Below are 20,808 nucleotides of genomic sequence, written 5' to 3'. Positions count from 1 at the left end.
TTTTAACCATGTTTAGTTTAGTATATGTCACCATATTTTAAAATTGTACTATGCTCTACATCTGTTTTACATCTGTTTTCTTCTTGTCTTGCGTCCTTAACTGGACTAATGTCTTTATTTAAATGCTATGTTTTTTTTAACTGTATAATGTGTCCAGTCGGACTCTCCCGGTCAACAAATGTAAATAAATAAATAATGAATAATTTTTCCAGTATGGAGAGAAGCCGACTGGGTTATGTCTGAACAGTAGCTATCAGACTGTATCATGCTGCAAGGTGTCTTTCAGAGCCAGAAAGAAGAATATGCACGGAAAATGTTAATATAATCTAAAAAATGACATTTTATGGGATATCAGTAGGTTCAAATAGTTTCTAATTACTCTCAGGAAATACATAATTAAAATGAAACAATTCAGAGTTAGCTACATTTTATTTTCATTTAGGGTAATTGCTGTTGATGTTACATATCTAAAATGGAGAAGCATTTTTGAAAGGTAAAAAGTTCACCATAAAAACAGCTTTTCAGACTTTCTGTACATGAAATGGCAACATCCATCTTTAAAATAAATTCTGTTAACAGTTATCAGAAACAAGCCATTAACTCAAGAAACGTTACCTTTAAAATGAAGAGCTAATGAAGAGAATGCAGCAGATTACCCAAATGTGTAAAAGCTCTGCAGTATTCACTGGATATTAGTAAAGAAAAGATGCATGCAATAAACAACAAAATGTTGTTGCAGAAAGCATGACTGACACTTTTTATAACTTGACTTAAACCATCCTTGGCTCCACCAGCCTAATCTGACCTTAGAGCGTTAACAGTCATCCCCTGGGATGTCCAGTCATACTTACCTCAGATCTTCCTCTGCATCCAAAACTCCATCCCCCTATGTCTATCAAATATTGAAATAGTTGAAAATAAGGATTATGTAACGTTTTTTTTTTATATGTTTTCATTTATAGCAGAAATAAGACTGCCCAATGCATCCTTTAGCCACCTGTTTAATTGCTTCAAAGTTATACACTAACATGGTTTGAGCATTAGAGCTGTTACCACTTGCTTTTACTGTCCACACAACAGCAGTTTCTACCAGAAGCATTGACCATCTTGATCTTAAAATACATAAAATACTTGCATCATAAAGCAACATATATTTTGTATATGATATTACTAGCAAAGATCTTATACTTAGCTTTAGACAGCATATATTTGAACCACAGGGTTCAGTCCATAGAGGCTAAATGTGAAGCTGGGACTTCAGTGTTACAGTAAAACAACAGCACTCACAGAATACTTTAAAAAGAGCAACATTCAAGGGAAATATGAGGAAATACACCTCCTCATCAAATGGGAAGTGTGTGGTAAAGGCACATACGGCAAGTTTTGCTAGCTTACACCTGTATATGCATTTAATATTTGACAGCTGAATAACCACAACAAATTTGCACAGGCACACTTTTAACTGGAAGGAGGATGCAGTGATGCACAGGTGCTTGTATCACAGAACTAAGCAGTTGATTATACTTATAGGTACAGGTACAACATAAGGCAAATATTTAACAAGGTTATCCTGAATTACAGAGTATGGATATCAAACTGACAAATTGTGACACCTACCAAACTATGAATGCAACATGTTTTGTTGCATGGCACCAGCGAAGTTCCCTGGGATGAAGCCAAGTTTTGCAGTACTGTAAGGTAATGCAGCATGCTCTGAAGTACTGAAAACAAGAGTTTAAATTCTTCTGAGTTCTTGTCTACATCAGTAACTTACTACTGTGTACCATGTAATGTGGACAGTCTGACAAATCATTCCTATGAGAAATGGTATTTTGGTACACAGCACTGACAAGCAAAGCATCACTTGTAGCATCCCATCTTCAGCTAGTACTATCAAACAGCTAAATGCAAGCATTTTCCATCTTCTAATATGGATACCATTCCTAAAAGTACATCTTTAGAAATTATTTTTTTCACCAGCAATGAAGTACATGTGGGCATGTTTATAATGTCAACAAAAAGATCAGAAGAAATGCAATTTCTCAATCCATAAGAGCTCACTGAAAGGAGCTCTGATGTCTGCCCTTCCCTGCCAATAAATGCAGATACATTGACAATAACTTGTAGATCAAATAAAACTGAGCTCTTTTCAAAAATACAGCTCAGTGGCACAACTGTTACTTCAGCAGGGTACATTTCATCAGCAGAACTGTTAATGCCTACCACAAATGGCAAAGGAAAGAATTGTACTGCCAGAATGAATGGCATTTTGAGGCAAAGTGACTTGTTAAAATTACCTCAGTTCCTCCTGCAGCTGCTTCTGTCAACATTGCTGTCTTGGTTCTGAACACTGGACCATAGTCATCAGTGGATTTAATTATGAGTACTTTAAAACATAGAACAAGGTAATCAGTAGCAGTTCAGACACTTGTATAAAACTTACTAAAAAGGCATCAGGCAGGGCAGCACAATCTGTTTCTTCCTAAATGGCTATGTGACTATTAAAACATGAAGAACTTTCTAGCAGTCTCCCTCAAATAAATAAATATATAAATAAATAACGATTCTGTAGGCCATTAACAATGAAATTGAGATGCACAGGTTTACACTTGATCACATTAGGCAGACCTTTGTCAGAACTGTGCATGAGCAAAATATGTTTTAGCATAGTCATTAACAGTACAACCATTCCTCATCCACCGAGAACCGTTGATATCTGTGAAGATCTACATGTACTACTGGGACTTTATAAATATGTTGTTTATAATTTCATCATTCATAAATATTTTACTGATATTTTACCAGGATATTATGGAATAAACATAATGAAGTACGTTTTTGAATCTAATTGTGTTACATGTGAAGCAGAAATGCTTTGACAGTGTCAGGAACTGGGAGAGCATGGATCAAATGAAGACGATGTTTGCCAAGTGCTCTCCTGATAGCTATTCTGCACAAGGACGTCAAACATCTGGAAGTACCTGTTGCAGAAAACAGAAAAAAATAAGGTTAAACACAATGTACACCTCTGTGTAGCAGATGAATAACCCTAGCGATTAATAAAAGAAAATGTTGATGACATCTTGAGTGCAAAAGAAGCAAGTACAATGCTAAAACTACAGTAAGATATTAAATGTACAGCAATAATTTCTTCTGATGTCTAAGTTACATCAATGAAGAATTAAACGAATAAACATTAACAATCATTTTGCACCTCAAGGTTCATACATATATTCCATAGTTGCATAAAAAAATGTAACAAGGAAATTATCAAGCACATTGCCACAGCTAAAAAAAAGGCTTATGTCAGTGACACTTAGCAGAGGATTTAGTGCCAGTTCATACAAATTCATTTTACTGTGTTATCTTTCAGCCTACCACATTTCAGTTTTATTAGAGTTTTCAAATATCTTATAAGTAAGCATTCAGCTATACTGATGAACTCCAAGTTGCACAGACCCCCTTACTGTAAAAGGTTGTTCAAAGCTGATCCAGCAAAACAAAAGTATATGTAAAACTGTTAGACTGACATACCTTCAAATGTATACCGTACAACCAGTACATCATTACATTTTCATAGTCTTACTGTTTTAGTCAAATATTGGCTAACTACAAACAATATACCCTAAAGTGGGGAGACTGGCTGATGAACAACAGAATTAAAGAGTCTGTGGACAGTGGAATAAACAGCAAAAACAGGCAGCAGAAGAAAGTTGCGTGTCTGAAGGAGTGGTAGGGGTTAGGTGAAGGGTATTAGATAACGGTTATGCATGGCAGCTGCATACCATCATTGGGGAAAAAAGAGAAGAAATGGGATCGGCCAGACTGTGAAAAAGCTGGACAACACGGGTGGAAGGACTGGGGGATGATCAACTGTAGAAGTAGGTTTGCCAAGTGTGTAGGAAGGTGAAGGACAGTGGGAAAAGTTTATGATCAGCAGATAGAATTCCTTCACAGAGAGTATAAAAAGCACAGCTGTGTTAGCCACAAATGTCAATATTTCAGTACATTCACGGTTGCAGTCCTGATTATATCCTGTCTGCAAGGCAGGTAGCCCCATGGTCAACCTGACTTCCAGAGCTCTACCTTCCCCAGTGGTACTGGCCAACTCTCTCCTACTACAATGTTAGTATGCTGGTGGTATAAGAGGGGTATCAGCTAATGCTATCTTCACATTCTTTTTGCCCTGGCCAAACCAGGAGCCAATGCTCCTATGCCAGCGAATAAGTGGACCAGGTGGCAAAACTTATTCTGCCCAGCTGGTGGACCCCAGTCTCCCTTTCCAAGAAGAACTTCAGGTTCTACGATGAAGGCTGCCAGGTAAGGAGGTGCGGGGAGGCAGTGACTAAATGGGGACTCACTTAAACCCCATGGCACTACAGGAAGAAAGCAGGGATGGAAAGTGTGTCAACATGGACTGCAATCAGTGAATGTACTCAAACATCTATATTTATGGTAAATTCCTAACACAACTCTGCTATGTTCATCACTCACTACTGCAGCCTTGATTTTTGGGATGAATCCCACAACGTGAAGACTGCTGAGTGGCTGGTAGAGTGTGAATGTTCTAAAGAAGCTGACTTTGCCATCTCCCTAGATATTACACCTAAATTATAATGCTTAAAAAAGGTGTACATTGAAGATTATGGTGTTGCTTGTAAAATGGACTGAGCACTTACCCCCTTCAAGAATGCTGTGGTGGCTACCATAGCCCCAGTGGAAGAGGCTTCCAACTGTCCAGGAACCAGTTTCTTATGAGTTGTACAACAGAAACAAATATAATGTACACACTATTTTGACAGGGTCTGTTTACTGACTGGTTTTCCTTCCTTACCTTAAGTAAAAGATACAAACATCTGACCAGAATTACTTAAATTCTTAGTTCTGGCCAAATAAAATCTCAGTAACCTATCGACATTTAGAGTGTGCAAAATTCTCTCACACCTGTCATCAGGGTTCAGGAAGAATGTAATCAGTTGTACAAGCTTGATTTAGGGACACCTCTGTAATTACTCTAAGCATGAATGATGAGTTAGCTCTGAGGGATACCTTGTTTTGGAGAAAAACTAGAAAAGGCTCTCTGCACATCAGTGTCTGCAGTTCCAAAATCATCCAGGCCAAGGTCACAGCCACTGAAAACATTATTTTTCAGGATAAGAGCTTAAATCTAGATGAAAGTGCTGGCTCAATGGGTTGTAGCTCAGTTTTTCTAACACAAAATTGAAGTCATCTGATGGAGCAGTCAACGTTTTGGGTGGTCTCGTGCAATATCCCTTTAGGAACTGCTTTAGCGGGAGCCTACAGTACAACAAGGGTCCATTTCCAAACAGACTAAGCTAAAGCATGGACTTTTAAGAAAGCATAAGAAAGACCAGTCTTAAAATGGTCTGACAGGTGATCCAGTACTGTACCACTTTTATCTTCACTGGGCCTCATTTCCTGAAAAGACACCAGAGGGAGAATATTTTCCATTTAGTTGGGTATGATTTATCTGTGTTAAGCTTCTTAGCCTCCTTCATATCCATAGCATGTCCTCTTAGTATTTTTGTCTACCTGGAATTAAAAACGGATCATCCAAGCTGTCAACCCTTGTAGTGTTCAGGTTGGGGTGCACAAAGAATCCTCTGTTCTGTGTTAGGAGGTCAGGTCACTCAGAATACATTGGAATTTGGTCTGTCTTTCCGGTCTTTTACAGCACAGTGGGGATCAAGAGTATTAGAATGGAAAGTCTCCAGGAATAGAAGGTATTCCTGAGGAAGTTTGGAAGCTAGGAAGGAAGAAAGTTTTAAAAATGTGAAAAGTTTTGTTTAACAGTATTTTAAAAAGAAGGGAGCCACCAACATACTAGAAAAAAGCTGTGGTGGCTGTAATAACTAAAGACAGTGAAGACTCAGCTTTCCATACGCCCACTTCAATTTCAAACCAAGATTATAAAGTGCTTATGTCTATAATGCTGAAAACAATGGCAAAGGTGTTACCAAAATTGATAGATATGGATCAATGTGTTGATTTTAGGAGGGAGGCAAACATCTGACAACATTAGTAAAACGATGATCCAGAGTGAACCAGAATGTAAGAACATACTGCTGCTGTTGGTGGGTCTTGATGCAAAGAAAGCATTTTACAGAGTAAGCTGAGTTTTTATGAGTAGGACAATGGAAGCATCTACATTCCTTAAAGCAATAACAAGGTTAATTAGGAAGATATATGAAAAATTTAAGGCAAAAATTAAAGTGGGAGGGTTCCTCTATAATAAGTTGTGTCTGAACAGAAGAACCAGGCAGGGATTTCCTCTTTCAACTTCATTATTTGCATTATATGTGGAGTTACTGGTAAACAAAATAAGGGACTCAGAACGTCAAGGATATAATTGGCATGTTGATCAAGAAAAGCTACCTTTGTTTGTAGACGATATTTTGTACCTCATAAAATCAGAAAAGGACATCTCAGTGTTGTGGACCATTTTCAGACAGTTTCAAATCTTTTCAAGATGGAAAATTAATGAAGATAAAACAAAGGCTATAGCTGTAAACTAAGTATCCATGCATGAATTGGTTCAGCAATACCTATTGTTCCTCATCTAGTCAGGATATAACAGGCTAGTCTTTGTGGGCTCTGTTCAAGAAGCTTTATTATGTACAAACACATCATGATTGAAGCTTAATAACTTTTAACTTAGATAACTTATATACAAACTAGCTACATTCATTCATACATGCTCACACTCTGGCTGTACTTTCAAAATGACACTGTTATTTATATATGCACGTTCAGTCCTTGATGTGCTTCTTAAGACACAGCACACACACTCTGTTCTACATCCTCCCTCTTTGAGAAATAGATCATGCAATGCTGAGACTATCAGTTGATATGCAAAAAATACAAACAACTCTTTGTCATGCAATTATACAGAGCTAGGTACATATATACATTTATGTCCAGGTCGCTCTGTATTTTACACTAGGTCTGGAAGTACGACCAAATTGTGTGACATAAAACTGAGAATTAGACTTAGCAACAGGAACAATCTTTGCTGAATGGTCAACCTTAGGAATATCAGGATCATCATCAGGAAAAGAATATCGGGATCATCATCAGGAAAAGGCGCTCTGGAATGAGAACATTGTCTGGACTGCTCTGAGATCTAGAGTCTTTATCATAGGAATAATGCTACGATAACGATTCTGGTACAGGAAGAAGTCTGTGATTTCTCCTGTACTCCACACCCTCAAACTCTACGATGTAGGATCTCAGCTCAGTGCATATACCTGCTACTTGACCGATCCAGTCGAAACCTTTTGCATTTGTATCCTCACTGTCTCTCCTTCTTTCAATGGACAAAGAACTCTGCTCGATTTATCATAACTGGACTTCTGGAAAGAATGCTTTCTGAACAATTGGGCTCTGATGGTTCTGTTGTTTTTAGATTTAGGCTTCAATAAATTGGAACTAATAAGCAGTGTTGCTCTGGTTTCCCTGGACAGAAGTCTTTGAGCAGGCGAGCCAAGTATATTGTCACGGGGTATGTTTCTGAGATTAAGTTAATTCAAAAAGACAACAGTATTATCATGCTTTGACCTTTCAAGTAATTACTTTGCACTCTATACTGCATGTTCAGCTAGTCCATTTGACTGTGGATTTTCTGGACTACCAGTAACATGTACAAAGTCCCATTCTCTTGCAAACTTCTGAAACAACTGACTAGTAAATTGAGTACCGTTGTTAGAAATAACTGTGTTTGGACTACCATGGACTGAGAAATGACATTTCAACTTGGTAATAACAGTAGTGGATGTTAGATTAGGTAGTAAATCAATCTCAAACCAGTTTGAATAGGAGTCTAGCAATACTAAGTAATACTGATTGCTCCACTCGAGTATGACAGTGGCTACTGTTGACCAAGGTAGTTCAAGAACTTGACTTAGCTGAAGTGGTTCTTTCTGCAAATGCAGTTTAGTACTACTGCATACTGAACAAAAAAAAAGCACTTTATCAATGTCTTTCACTAGTGAAGGCCAAAATACTAGTTCTCTCACCCTTCTTTTGGTAGATTTGGAACCTGAGTGACCACAATGCAAAATCTGGATATATTAATGTTGTAAGGAAGCAGGACCAACAATTTTAGGACCTTTGAAAATAATGCCAACTTCCATCAACATCTCATCTCTGTAAAGAAAATAGGTTTGAACTTCAGGTGGTACACTAGATTAATGTCCATCCAACATTAATGTAGCGGTTGAGCTTTTGCAAAACTGGATCAGTCTATGTGTGATCTCTCAGCTCATCAAGTCTCGAGGTAAAAAATTACACACTGCCATTATGTTAAAATCAAAATTCTCTGTGTCAAGCTGTTCTGTTGTATTTCTGGGCAATCTGGATAAGGTAGCAGCCAAATAAAGAAGTTTGCCTTTTGTATAGACCATTTTGAATTTGTACTTTTGCAATCTGAGCATTATTCTTTGTAATCTCACTGGAGCGGACTGCATAGGCTTCTTCAGAATAATAACTAGAGGTTGGTGATCAGTTCCAATCTGAATAGCTCAACCACAGATATAATCATGAAACTTTTAACATGCAAATACTATTGCCAAAAGTTTTTTCTCAATTTGAGCATATTGCATTTCAGTCTAGGCAAGTGTTCTAGATACATAGGCTACTGGTCTGCCTTTCTGAAGAATAACTGTGCCAAGACCAAATTTTGAAGCATCACAGGAAAGAGTGCCTGGTTTACTCACATCATAGTATCGTAATGTAGGTGGGCTGGTAATTTTCTGCTTAAGGTCTTCAAATGCCTTCTGGTGCTGTTCCAACCAAGACCATGTAACATTTTTGCACATTAGCTCTCTTAAAGGTGCTATCAACTTGCTGAAGTCTGGTATAAACTTGCCTAAATAGTTGACCATGCCAAAGAAATGCTATAGAGCTTGAACATTATCTGGTGCTGACATCTCAAGAATAGCTGCTTGCTTGGATGAGTCTGGTCTTAAGCCAGTGCTGGTAAATAAATGATGGACATATGTAACTTCTAGTAGTCTGAATTTACACTTTAGAGGATTGAGATTTAAGTTCACTTCACGTGCTCTGTCTAGAACTCTCAAGATTTATGTCATACTCTGCTTCACCACTGCCTCCAACCAATAAATCATTTACTATTATGGCACAAGGATAACCTGAAAAATGTCTCCATTGCATGCTGGAAGACTTCACTTACAGAGTAGAGGGGGTTGGTAGGGGAGGGGATTGGCATAATGGTTAAGGTGTTCACCTTACAGACACAAGGTGCAGGGTTCAATTCTCACATTGGGTAATTGGCTAGGCTTAAAATGGCCCACAGGGGCAGTAGTTAGCCTGGTACTAATCTATGAACCTATGAATTTATTCCAAATGAAATCCTCAGGAATCTATATCTGCCAAATGGGGTACTAAAAGTGGTCAGTAATGAAAATTTGCAATCAAGCATCACTTGCCAAAATGAACTTTTTTGCATCCAACACAAAAAAACAGTGGCATTTGGTATTAGGGCTGCGACCTGTTTGACTGCATACATTGGATGATGCAGTCTCTTCAATGCTTTGTTCAAATCTCTTGGGTCAATACATATTCTGATTTCTTCTGAGCCTTTCTTGTGGGCTGCTACCATGGACGACACCCATTCAGTTGGTTCTGTAGCTGGACACATTACACCTTGCTGCACCATTTTGTCCAACTGAGCTTTGACTTTATGCTGCATAGCTATTGGAACTTTTTTTGCTAGTCTGACTACTGAACTGGCCTCTGGATCTAACTTCATAGAATACACAACTGGAAGTTTGCCCAACTTGTCCTCGAAAACATCAGCATACTCTGAGAAAAAGCTTCAGGAAAACTGGAACTGGGATATGTGCTTATATCATGAACTTCTTTGGTAAAAGAAAGCAGATTAATTCTCAAACTGTCTCTGAGACCCAATAATGACTGCACACATCTTTGAACTACATAGAATAACAAGCTGTAACAGTTTCTAGCTAAATAACATAAAAGCACTACTGACCCTTCGGTTTGAATTTCTTCACCTCCATAAGCAACACGTTTCGCACTACTAGCCACATTGAGTTGTTTATTGGTTCTCACCTTAGCAAATGTGTCTGCTGATATAACATTACACTTTGAACCAGTGTCTACTTTCAGCTAGATGAATTTACCATACCATTGATCTGGATGGTACAAAACACTTCATTCTTTGCCAACAAATTCACTTCATCAACCTTTTCACCAAATTACTGATACACTATTTACACAAAAAGTAGAATTGCAGCTCTCTATATGATCAACTTGCTTTTTTGAGTGACCCTTCTCTATAACTGTATAAGGTTTACTTGATTTGCAAAACTTTTGAAAATGGTTCCATTTTTTACACTTGTGGCATTTCTGACCAAATGCTAAGCATTTCTTTCTTTTAAACTTATGATTGGCACCACAGTTGTGACAGTTAACAATAAAGCTGGATTTGGGTTTTACTGACTCGTGCTTCTACTGCACTGAGCATGCTCCTTTCTTAGAACTTACTGGAAAACTATGTGATTTCCCTGGTGAACCGGCAGGGGCTGTGGTTGCCATGTGCTTAGGCCTGCTTCTCTTTTCCACATGTTGCATGCTGCCTACATTTGTTCTAGAGCCTACTGAAATCATGCTCTTGTCACTTGCAAGCATACTTGTGTGCCTTTCTGTAACTTCATGGATTGACAAATCTCAGTGGCTTTACTCATCATTAAATCACTGTCACAAAGCAAAATGTTTCTCACAGCAGCACTATTACCACCACACACAAGCCTGCCCTTTATAAACTCATTGTTTAAGTCACCAAACCAACAAATTTTAGCATTATGTCTCAGGTCAGTAATATAGACTGCAAAAGTTTCTTTTCATTTCTGATATCTTGTATAAAACCAAATGCCTCTGTAATGTAATATCTGTCTGGGGGGTTGCACATTTTCCTAAATTTGTGCTTCAAAGACTGGGGGTCTTCCATTGATTCTACCTGTACAACAACAAGACGATTTTCACCTTCTCCCTCATGTACTGCTGGTGCATACAGAAATGAATGCTCACTTTCAATGGCCTCTGACCCAGCTAGGTTTAGCAAAATGAATGCCTTGGTGTGTGCATCTTTGTCAGAATAAGCTGCTTGTATAAAAATATCATACTCTTGCTCAAATATTCTCCAGTTCTCTGCAATATTCTGATCAAATACAAGTGGTGAGGGCTTTTGAAATCCATCTGCCATATTAACACGTCAGTGAAGGATTTTGCAAATATGCATGAACATACACAAATACACATAAGCCAGAAATTTATGCCAGTATTTGTAACTTTGCCCAATAGTACAACAAGCCTCTGAATAACTGAACTTTATGAAGTAAGTCTCTCGGGCACTATAATACTCTCTTGAAATTGCCATACTATAAGAAATCACCTCATCAGTGTAAGAAACATTTCAAATAACTGCACTGTGTGAATGAACTGGGCAGAAGAAGCTCAGAGTAAGAAACATTTCAAAGTAACTGCACTTTGCGAATAAATAGTTCATGGCACACTGAAACTTCCCCCAAAATGGCGATACCTTGCTAGATATTCTTTACAGTGCAAAAAACACTCTATAATGGCAGCACTTTGCGAATAGACAAACCCAACACAAGAAACTTTTCAAAATGGCTGTACTTTGTACTTCACAAAATAGTTGAACTTTGCACACAAACTCTTCAGAATACACAAACAGTAATAAGCACACACTGTAAGCACTTTTACACACTTTCAGATGCTTTGAATAACTCTAGTTATGCCCTTGGTACAATATGAAGTATTAGTTATGCCAAAACACAGTACTTTCCCAAAAAGCATGCAGTCACCTTGCTTTATTTATGCTTAATGTGCCCTTTTTGCCCTTATCATATTAGTTTTGTTTGTTTAATCTCTTTTCATGCCCATTGTACTTTTCTTGTGCTCGTTTTACTCTAAACATGCCCGCTTTTCTTTAAACATGCTCATTTTGTCACATATCTTAATATTAACATTTTGTTTAATTAATAAACCTTTTGTGTCTCTTGCTTGTTTAATTATGCAGCTTGTGCCCTTGTAATGCTCCATTTTATCTTTTTTATAAAATAAACTGTTCGTGCAAGTTTTCATTACCTTTGGTTCTTTTCTGGCTCTTTTTTGGGCTCATTCCTCTTAGTTTACCTTCACTGTTATCTCTGCACCTCATGGCTCTGAATATCAGTCTCTGGAATCCCAGTTCTGACACCATGTCACTCGTCTAGTCAAGATATAACAGGTGAGTATTTGTGGGCTCTGTTCAAGCAGCTTTATTATGTACAAGCACATCACGACTGAAGCTTATTAATTTTAACTTAGGTAACTTATTTACAAACTAGCTACATTCATTCATACATGCTCACTCTTTGGCTGCACTTTCAAAATGGAACAGAGTACAGCACGTGCCTGCTATTTATATATGCACATTCAGTCCTTGATACGCTTCTTAAAGACACAGCACACACACTCTGCTCCACACCCATTATTTACAGGAACATGATAAAATTAAGTACGAGTTAAAAAGGATTCTGTTATGGCATCTAAGGATATGTGGAAAGAGACTAAACAAAAGATAATACAAAAACTAAGAAACCAGGAGCTCTTGTTTATTAATATGAATAGCAAGATATATGCAGTGAAAACGTTTTAGTCCTTTTAGTTTTATACACAGGTCACTCATATTTTTATCAACCAGAGAAGTAGTTGTAAATAGCAATTAATAAATGGTTGAAGAATTTAATCTGGGATGGGAAGATGACAAGGGTCAAGTGGGATAAGTTGATCCTTCCAATAGAACAAGGTGGTTTGGGATTACTTGATATGAAGGGATATTTTAGAGCTACACTGTTAAGGCTCATATACATAACATAAACAGAAAGCTATAATTCAAAGTGGAAAGGGAGGATGATGAAGCAGGGGGGAATTCAATAAATAGGGAGAGAGTGGGATTTTGGATGCAGATCCTTAAGGAGAATAACAGCCATACAGAATATTATATCCATAAAGTAGCAGAATGTGTTCAATGAACTAAGCCAACATGGGAATAAAGAAGGAAGATTCTGCCAATAGGGATGACTGCATTTAGGAGTACAGAGAATAAGCAAGAGGGGGCTGGAATTTACTGAAGAAAACTGGCAAAGGAATCAAGGTATTGGGAGCAAATAATTAGACAGGGAAAGGTAACAGAATGGGAAAAGGCCAAGAAGACATTTGAAAGAATAGTTCTGTAAAATCTTAACATAACCATAGATGTCCTTCTCTTCCATATTGCAGTATTAATAACATGAGGGATTCTCCGCCTAGCTGACCCAAACATCCAGCCAGTATACAAAAGACTTTTACTACTGCAAGGTAAGTGGGACGTAGAATGAAGGCAGCAGGGAACATGGGCCATAAAAGTGATGTCTGCATGTACCATCCTCAGAGTTAAATGCCCAAGTCAGAACACCAGTCTAAGGATAAATGGAGTGGCACCTATCATCTACAGAACCAAGGGGGAAGGAGGGTGGGGCAGAATACTGCAACATGGAAAAGAAGAACATCTATGGTTGTGGTAAGATTTTACACAACTATTCCATGTCCTATGTCCTTCTATTCCCATGTTGCAGTATTCATACCAAAGCTCATGAAAGGAAAAGGGAGGATGGAATAGAGGAACTCTTCACAAACCATGTAGGATTGCACTGGCAAACCCTGCTCTGGATTTGGAGATGCCATTCAGTATATAATGTTTGGTAAAGGTGTGGACAGAAGATCATGTAGCTGCCTCTAAGATGGAAGCAGTGTCCAACCCCTTGAAAAAGGCCCCAGATGAACAGACCATCCTGGTGAAATGAGCTTTCACTGAGGAAAAAAGTTTTACCATGGAAAATATAGCAAAAATAAATGGCCTTTGAAATCCATGAAGAAATAGTCTGTTTAGACACAGGCTTTCCCAGCACCTTGGGGTGAAAGGAAACAAAGAGTTGCTCTAAATTCCTAAAGGACTTGGTTTAATCCAAGTAAAATCTGACTTGTCTATGCACATCTAAGGTATGTAACACCCTTTCACTGGAGTTTTGAGGTGAGGGAAAGAAAGTAGGCAAATTAACATACTGGTTAAGGGACAAATCATTAACTACTCTTGGCATGAAAGGGTTGGTGCACAGAGAAACCCTGTCTTTGTGGAAAATGTGGAATGGTTGAGATACCATTAAAGCTTGGAGTTCATAGGCTCTCCTAGCAGAAGTGATGGCCACCAGCAGCACAGTCTGCCAGGTGCAATGCTTTAAGGAAGCCATGACAGCAGGCTCAAAGGGGGCTTGGGTGAGTTTTTTTCAAGTAGAAAATTCAGATCCCAGGGTGGAGAACAGGTTTCCTGGGAGGTCTGATATGAAGAATGCCTTTAAGGAAAAGACCTCTAACCTAGAGGCTAAGTGAGGGGAAAGTGGAAGACATGCAGAAATGGCAGATAAGTGGGCTTTTACAGAATAATAAGCCAATCAGGCCTTAAGCAGCTCACACAAGTAAGACAAAACTAGAGGGATATCCACTGAAAATGTTTCTTTATACATCAGATGGAGAATCTCTTCCATCTGGATAAGTAGATCCTCTAGTATTAGGTTTCCTGGCCTCCTGCAGAACTAGAAGAACATCCTCATAGAAAAGATGTTGAAAAGGGATCAGAAGCCTATCACCCATAGAGTCAGGTTCAGGGTTAAGTGTGGGTTAATAAGTGATCCCTTGCCTTGTGTGAGAAGGTTCACCCTGTGAGGTAAATTGTACTGATTTTCCTTGGCTAAATGCAGAAAAAGAGGTAACCAATGCTGTCTTGGCCAAAATTGCATCACCAACAAGATTTTTAGTATGTCCTGCTGAATTTTCAGAAGAACTTTCTGAATAAGTGGGAATGGGGGGAAATGTGTAAAGAAACATCCCTTTCCAAGATATTGAAAGGATGTACACCTTCCATATCAGAGGGCCTGGGACTCTGGCACAAAATTGTGGAAGTTGTCTGTTCAGTGGGGAGGCAAAAAGATCTATTTGAGATGCACCCCACTGGTGGAAAAAGTACAGAAACACATCCTTGTGGAGCATCCCTTCATGGGACTGAGTAATGGACCTGCTTAGAGTGTCTGTCAGAACATTTTCAGCTGAAGGAATGTAGAATGCTTGTAAAGTGACTTTTGATTTGGAAACAATCTCCCAAGCCTGAATAGCCAACCTGCAAAGCAGATAAGACTTTGTTCCCCCCTGTTTCTTCACATTCCAAAGGACTACGGTGTTGTCTGTGAACAACTTCAGGGGGGTCTGGGTGAAGAGAAGATTGGAAAGCTTGAAGATCAAAAATCAAAGCCCTCATTTCTTTGATATTTATGTGTTCCTTCCTTATAGAGGGGGACCATAGACATGGACCTTCAGGTTTCCCCAAGGTTGCTACCCACCCCCAGGTCGGAGGTATCTGTGAACAGCTTCTGCACAGGAAGAGGAGGCTGCTGAGGATGACCTGGGTAGAGTGATATTTGTTGAATCCACTACTGCAGCTATATCTTTAGACTAGGAAGAACAAAATGTGCATGTTGCGACCAGACAGATTTCAGATACCATTCAAATTTCCTCATGTGGAGTCTGGCCAATGGTAGCATGGGAATAATGGATGCCATGAATCTCAGAAGTCTGAGAAACTCCCTGGCTGTCAAGGAAGTGAGTGGGAGGAGTTGCTGAAAGTAGGATACAAGCAACTGCCATTTCTGAAGGGGCAGAAATGGCATCATGAGATCTGTCCTTATCCTGCACCCCAGGAAGACCTGGTCCTGAGAAGGAGCAAGGGAGGATTTCTTGTAATTGACAGTGAACCCCCAGCTGATGGTTGTCTGCAGATTCTCTAGCAGAACTTCTGGATGATTTGCTTGAATGAGCAGCTTGTCCAGGTAAGAATAAACATGAATTCCGTGAAGTCTGTAAAAGGAAACAACAGGAGTCAAGCATTTTGTGAATACCCTTGGGGCTGTGGAGAGTCCAAAGCACAAAGCACAGAACTGAAAATGTGAAGAAGCAACACAAAAAAGTAAGCATTTCCTGAAAAGGAGATGATGGGGATATGAAGATATGCATCTTTGATGTCCAGAGACACCAGAAAGGCCTGAGACAGTAGAAGTGGGAACAAGGTTTAGAGGAACAGCATGCAGAAGGTGGGAACCTGCAGAACAAGGTTGAGGTGAGACAGGGCTAGGATAGGTCTCCATGGGCCATCCTTCTGGGTATCTAGAAACATCTCTGAGTAAAAACCTCTTCCTCTCTGCTGAGAAGGGACTTCCTAAAAGGTTCCCTGTGAAATTAGGTCCTGATGTACCTGACAGAAAAGAGGAAGCTGGTCTTGAGGGGGTTGAGGGATACTTATGAAGGGTGGAATGATCCTCCAAACCATGTAATATCCATTTTGGAAAAATGAAAGCACCCAATTGTTTGCAGCAATGTTTGTCCAAGAAGAAAGGGAGAGAGAGAGGCACTTGTAAAGAGGAATATTTGTAGGAATGGGCAGGTAGTCACAGACTACCTGCTTTGTCTGGAAAGATGGGCTTTTGAGCAGTGGCAGACTGAGTCCTGGAAGAGCCTTGTTTGCATGGTACTTTCTTGGAAGTGGATGTTTCCTCACAAAGAGTGCCTTGGAATGATAATTCCTGTGATACTTAGGAAATGGGGATACAAACATATGCTTAACTTCCTGTAACTCCTTCCCTTTTTCTTGAAGGGATCTGAAAATGGAAGCAGCATTAGCTCCAAAAAGAGCAGAATTATCAAGATGAGCATCCATACGTTTTGCCTTGATATCAACAGGCAAGGGTTGTAATCTCAACCAAGAATATCTTCTAATGACCAAGCCAGATGCAGCCGATGTGGCAGACACATCAGCTGCATCATAACTATACTTTATGGTATGGCAAGTCACTTGAAAAGAGGCTATCAAGAGGGAAGAGAGTTGAGCTTTGACGCCAGAGTCTGGAAAGTCTGACAGCAGCTGCGATGCCTGAGACAGCAAGGCCAAAACATATTTGGACATGTGTGTTTGGTAATTAATGGCCCTGAAGGCCAGTGTAGATGAAGTGTAGACTTTTTTACCAAGGCTCTCCATCATCTTACTATCTTTATCAGATAGAAGTAAGGTAGTAGAAGGCAAAAATGTTGAAGGTCGATCAGCAGACAATGAGATAACAGCAGGATATGCAGGAGGACGCTTAAAAAAAAATTACTGCCCTCTGATACCTTGCAACATCTATCCAGCCTTTTAGGGGCAAGAGGGTGAGAATCAGGTACCTTGGATTATGACATGAAGGCATCCACAAAGGCAGGCAACAAAGGGGTTATAGCAGAAGAGGAGTCTATCTGTAAGAGATCATAGTACCTCTTCTGTACCTCTGAAATTTAGGAACAGTGCCGTTTAAATAAGTCTTTCATTCTAGAAATAGTTTGTCCAAAAGAGATGTCCTCCTCAGGGGAGCCAGTACTCTACTTCAGGAGCAGCATAACTCAAAAGAGAAGCTATCTGGGTGGAATAGGAAAGAGATTCATCTGAAGAGGAAATTTCCTCTTCATAGGGCTTCTGCTCCAAATTAGAGCTCCTAGGGATAGAAGCTGGAGAATCCAGGGGGAGAGAAACAGCAGAGGTAGGCCTCAGAGCCATGACGGCATTAAGAATACCCTTGAGAAAAGGCCTGCCAGTCTGGAGTAGTGTCCTAAGGAGCAGACACATGTTTAAGCTTTGTTTTCCTTTTAAAAGAAAGACTACTTTAGGCTGAGAGGAAGGGACCAATGTAGGCCTACCCACTGGCACAGACGTTGGAGTTTCTTCACTTGCTATATATAGAGAAGTACTACATTGGGCATCCAAAGAGATGAACCATCCTGACCAGACATCTGCGAGACCTCTGTGGACATGATAATGGCAATTTTCATAGCAGCCTCTGAAGTGGTACCCGCTTTAGGAAAAGAGCCAGCAACCGTACGAACCTCTGGGCCTTCATCAGCCTCGAGAGGGATGTCAAGATTCAGAGACACTGACAAAGATTTGGGCCTAACGTTTTTGACCTTCTCCTTCAGAGGCTCACTGGATGGACCAGAAGTACCCTTCCATAACAAGCACAAGTCTCTTAAGTCTCTGGTTCTCCAGATAAATATTTAAGGTAGAAAGATGACTGCAAAGTGTCTTAGGAACAAACGCCTGACAAATCGTGCATGCCTTGTAATCGTGTGCAGATCCTAGACAGAACAGGCACTGGTCATGATTGTCTTTGTGTGGTATTTGTCTTCTACAATGGCACTTGCCTTTCCTGGATGACATGAACCTCAAAAAATATACAGTAGCAAAAAGAGAATAGAAGAAAAATCCTCAATGGGCCACTTATCTGAAAGCAGCCGTCACTCGGCAGTCAGATGAACAAGAGAAGATGGCATTTGAACTGGCGGCAGAGAAGTTCTGAGGATGGTAGCTGTGAACATTACTCTGATGGCCTACTCTCCCTGCTGCCTTTATGCAATGTCCCATGTACCTTGTAGTAATAAAAGTGTTTTGTATACTGGCTAGACGTTCGGGTTTCCTAGATGCAGAATCCCTCATGTTATGAATACTGCAACATGGGAACAGAAGGACATCTGCAGGCTAGAAACTGCCTTCCCTGTTAGGAATCGATATCAGCGTATAGGCAAAGAGAAAGGGATAAGAGAATACTAAATGAAAGACCTGCACTGGTATTTTTAGTTGAATCTAAAACAGAAGCTGCTGTTAAAAGGGATGATTAGTAGAGCATATAAAATACTGCATGTTAGCTATAGAAATCAAACAGAGAAGATTAGAAAAGATTGAAAACAGGGACTGGATACACAATTCACAAAGAAACAATAGGAGGGAAATGCATGGTTCCCCAATATGAACAAAATCTAGAAGATTTAGGATATTTGTTTGAAGGTGTTTCTACAGGTATTTTTTATACACCAAGCAGACGCAAAGAATTCTTCCTTAGGTAGATGGCAAATGTTGCGTGGTGTGACGGGGAATAAAGAGGTAACTGAGAACATATGTTTTGGGAATGTAATGAGTTGGCAGACTTTAAAAATTCCCTGCAGAGTGCCTTGTCAGAATTACAGGGTGAGCAAATGGGTGTAACTAAGCAAATTATTTAGTTTTTTTTTTTTTTTTGAGCTGGGACACAGGATCTGAACTGCCTAGACACAGTAATGCCTTGTTAAGTTTAATTCTTGTGGCTGCTAAAATAGCAATTACTAGAAAATGGAATTCAAAGTCTAAACCAATCATATTTAAAGTAGTGAATATTATAACAGAGATAAAAAAGTGGGAACTTTAGAAAAGTGTAGGAGCAAATTACATACAAGAAAATGGAAATTGTGAGAATAATATATGTGGAATTGGGTCTACATTAAATCACTGAATGCTTATAAAAGCAAACAATGATTTATCGACCCCATGTAAGTGAAAGCTTACAAACTAGAACGCTTAGAAATCACTGTTCCAAAAAAAAAAAACACTTAAAACATAACAGAAAGTGGGGGGCTTTGCCCCTGCCCCACTTAAATATACCAACTCTGAGATCACACTACAGTGACAAAAACGGCAAAGTAACAGACGCGGCCAAGCGATTTCTTTCCCAGATAAAGAATTTGCTTATATGCCGCTTCGTCATTTTGCCTTTTCGTCTTTTCAAGTTCGACCAAGACACATTCGAAAGAATGTGTCTTTGATCATCTAACAGGAACCCATGGAATCATGTTTTGGAGGAGGATTGAGGTTTAAGGGAAGGCAGGAATTCAGCAACCTATATAATGTTGGTTCAATAATTGAACAGAAGAATATATGTAATGTATAATGTTCATAACTGTGAACGTGTTAATATGGTTTATTTTCTTTTAAATAAATGCATGTTTGCCTATGCTATAAGTGATAATTCAATAAATGTGTTTAAAAAAAATGACATATTCTACAGTTGGTCCAAAGAAGAGGGGCTTATCCAATGGGGCATTAACGAGCTCCACCTTCACATCATAGAGCAGAGTCTGGATCCTCTGCCAGGCATGTATTCAGATAACTGACTCCATAGCTCCTGCCCTACAGGCTGCATCAAATGCATCAGAGCTATATTTCTTGGAGTAGTTAACCACCTGAGAGAAGAGGTCACATAACGCAAGCATTTCCTGTCTCAGGGGTTTGTCTACAATCCCCTTTGCTTTGACCCTTATCTTCTGCAGCAAATTCTGCTAGTAATCAAGCCTGTAGATTTGGCACTGCAAGGCCATAAAGGCTAGAGTAGCAAAAGAATAAACCTTCTTCCCAAATCTGTCTAATAATCTACTCTCCTTATCATTGGGAATGAGGTTACTGACTGGAGCTAAAGCAGATTCCTTACTAGAATTCAGGGACACCATGACTAGATCTACTATAGGGTTCTTATAAAGGAACTAATGTGAATCTCTGACTATATATAACCAGTCAGATGTCCCAGGAGCAGGTGAAAGGGAATCTGACTCCAGAAAAGCATTACTGAATTCATCCTCCAGGACACCCATGACTGCAAGCACAGGAAGAGATTTAGGCTCAGCCAGGCCCATGAAAGATATATACCTAACATGGGCCTGAATTATTCCTTAGTCTCCCAGTTGAACTTTAACTTTATCATGTGAAGGGTTTTTCCAGAACAGAAATTCTCTGGTGGAGAAATAAAGAGTATAGTGTCCTCAGTGTCAAACTCA

At 39.3% G+C, this 20,808-nt stretch overlaps 1 protein-coding gene across 2 annotated transcripts in view; it reads right to left on the bottom strand.

Moving 5' to 3' along the window:
- Positions 1–410: 410 nt before the first annotated feature.
- Positions 411–20,808, bottom strand: part of ASB1 (ankyrin repeat and SOCS box containing 1) — a 368,215-nt gene continuing 347,817 nt past the window's right edge. For both annotated transcript variants that reach the window (XM_044075052.1, XM_044075053.1), the window contains one exon: positions 411–2,981. In XM_044075052.1, the coding sequence (XP_043930987.1) occupies positions 2,854–2,981 (128 nt within the window). In that variant the 3' untranslated portion in view covers positions 411–2,853. The remainder of the gene's footprint in view (positions 2,982–20,808) is intronic.

The sequence above is a fragment of the Protopterus annectens genome, chromosome 6.part0, assembly GCF_019279795.1.
Source record: "Protopterus annectens isolate FY-2018-M chromosome 6.part0, PAN1.0, whole genome shotgun sequence".
Lineage (NCBI taxonomy): Eukaryota > Metazoa > Chordata > Ceratodontiformes > Protopteridae > Protopterus > Protopterus annectens.
Note: the sequence above shows the minus strand (reverse complement) of the source record. Positions and strands in the feature narration are given on the sequence as shown.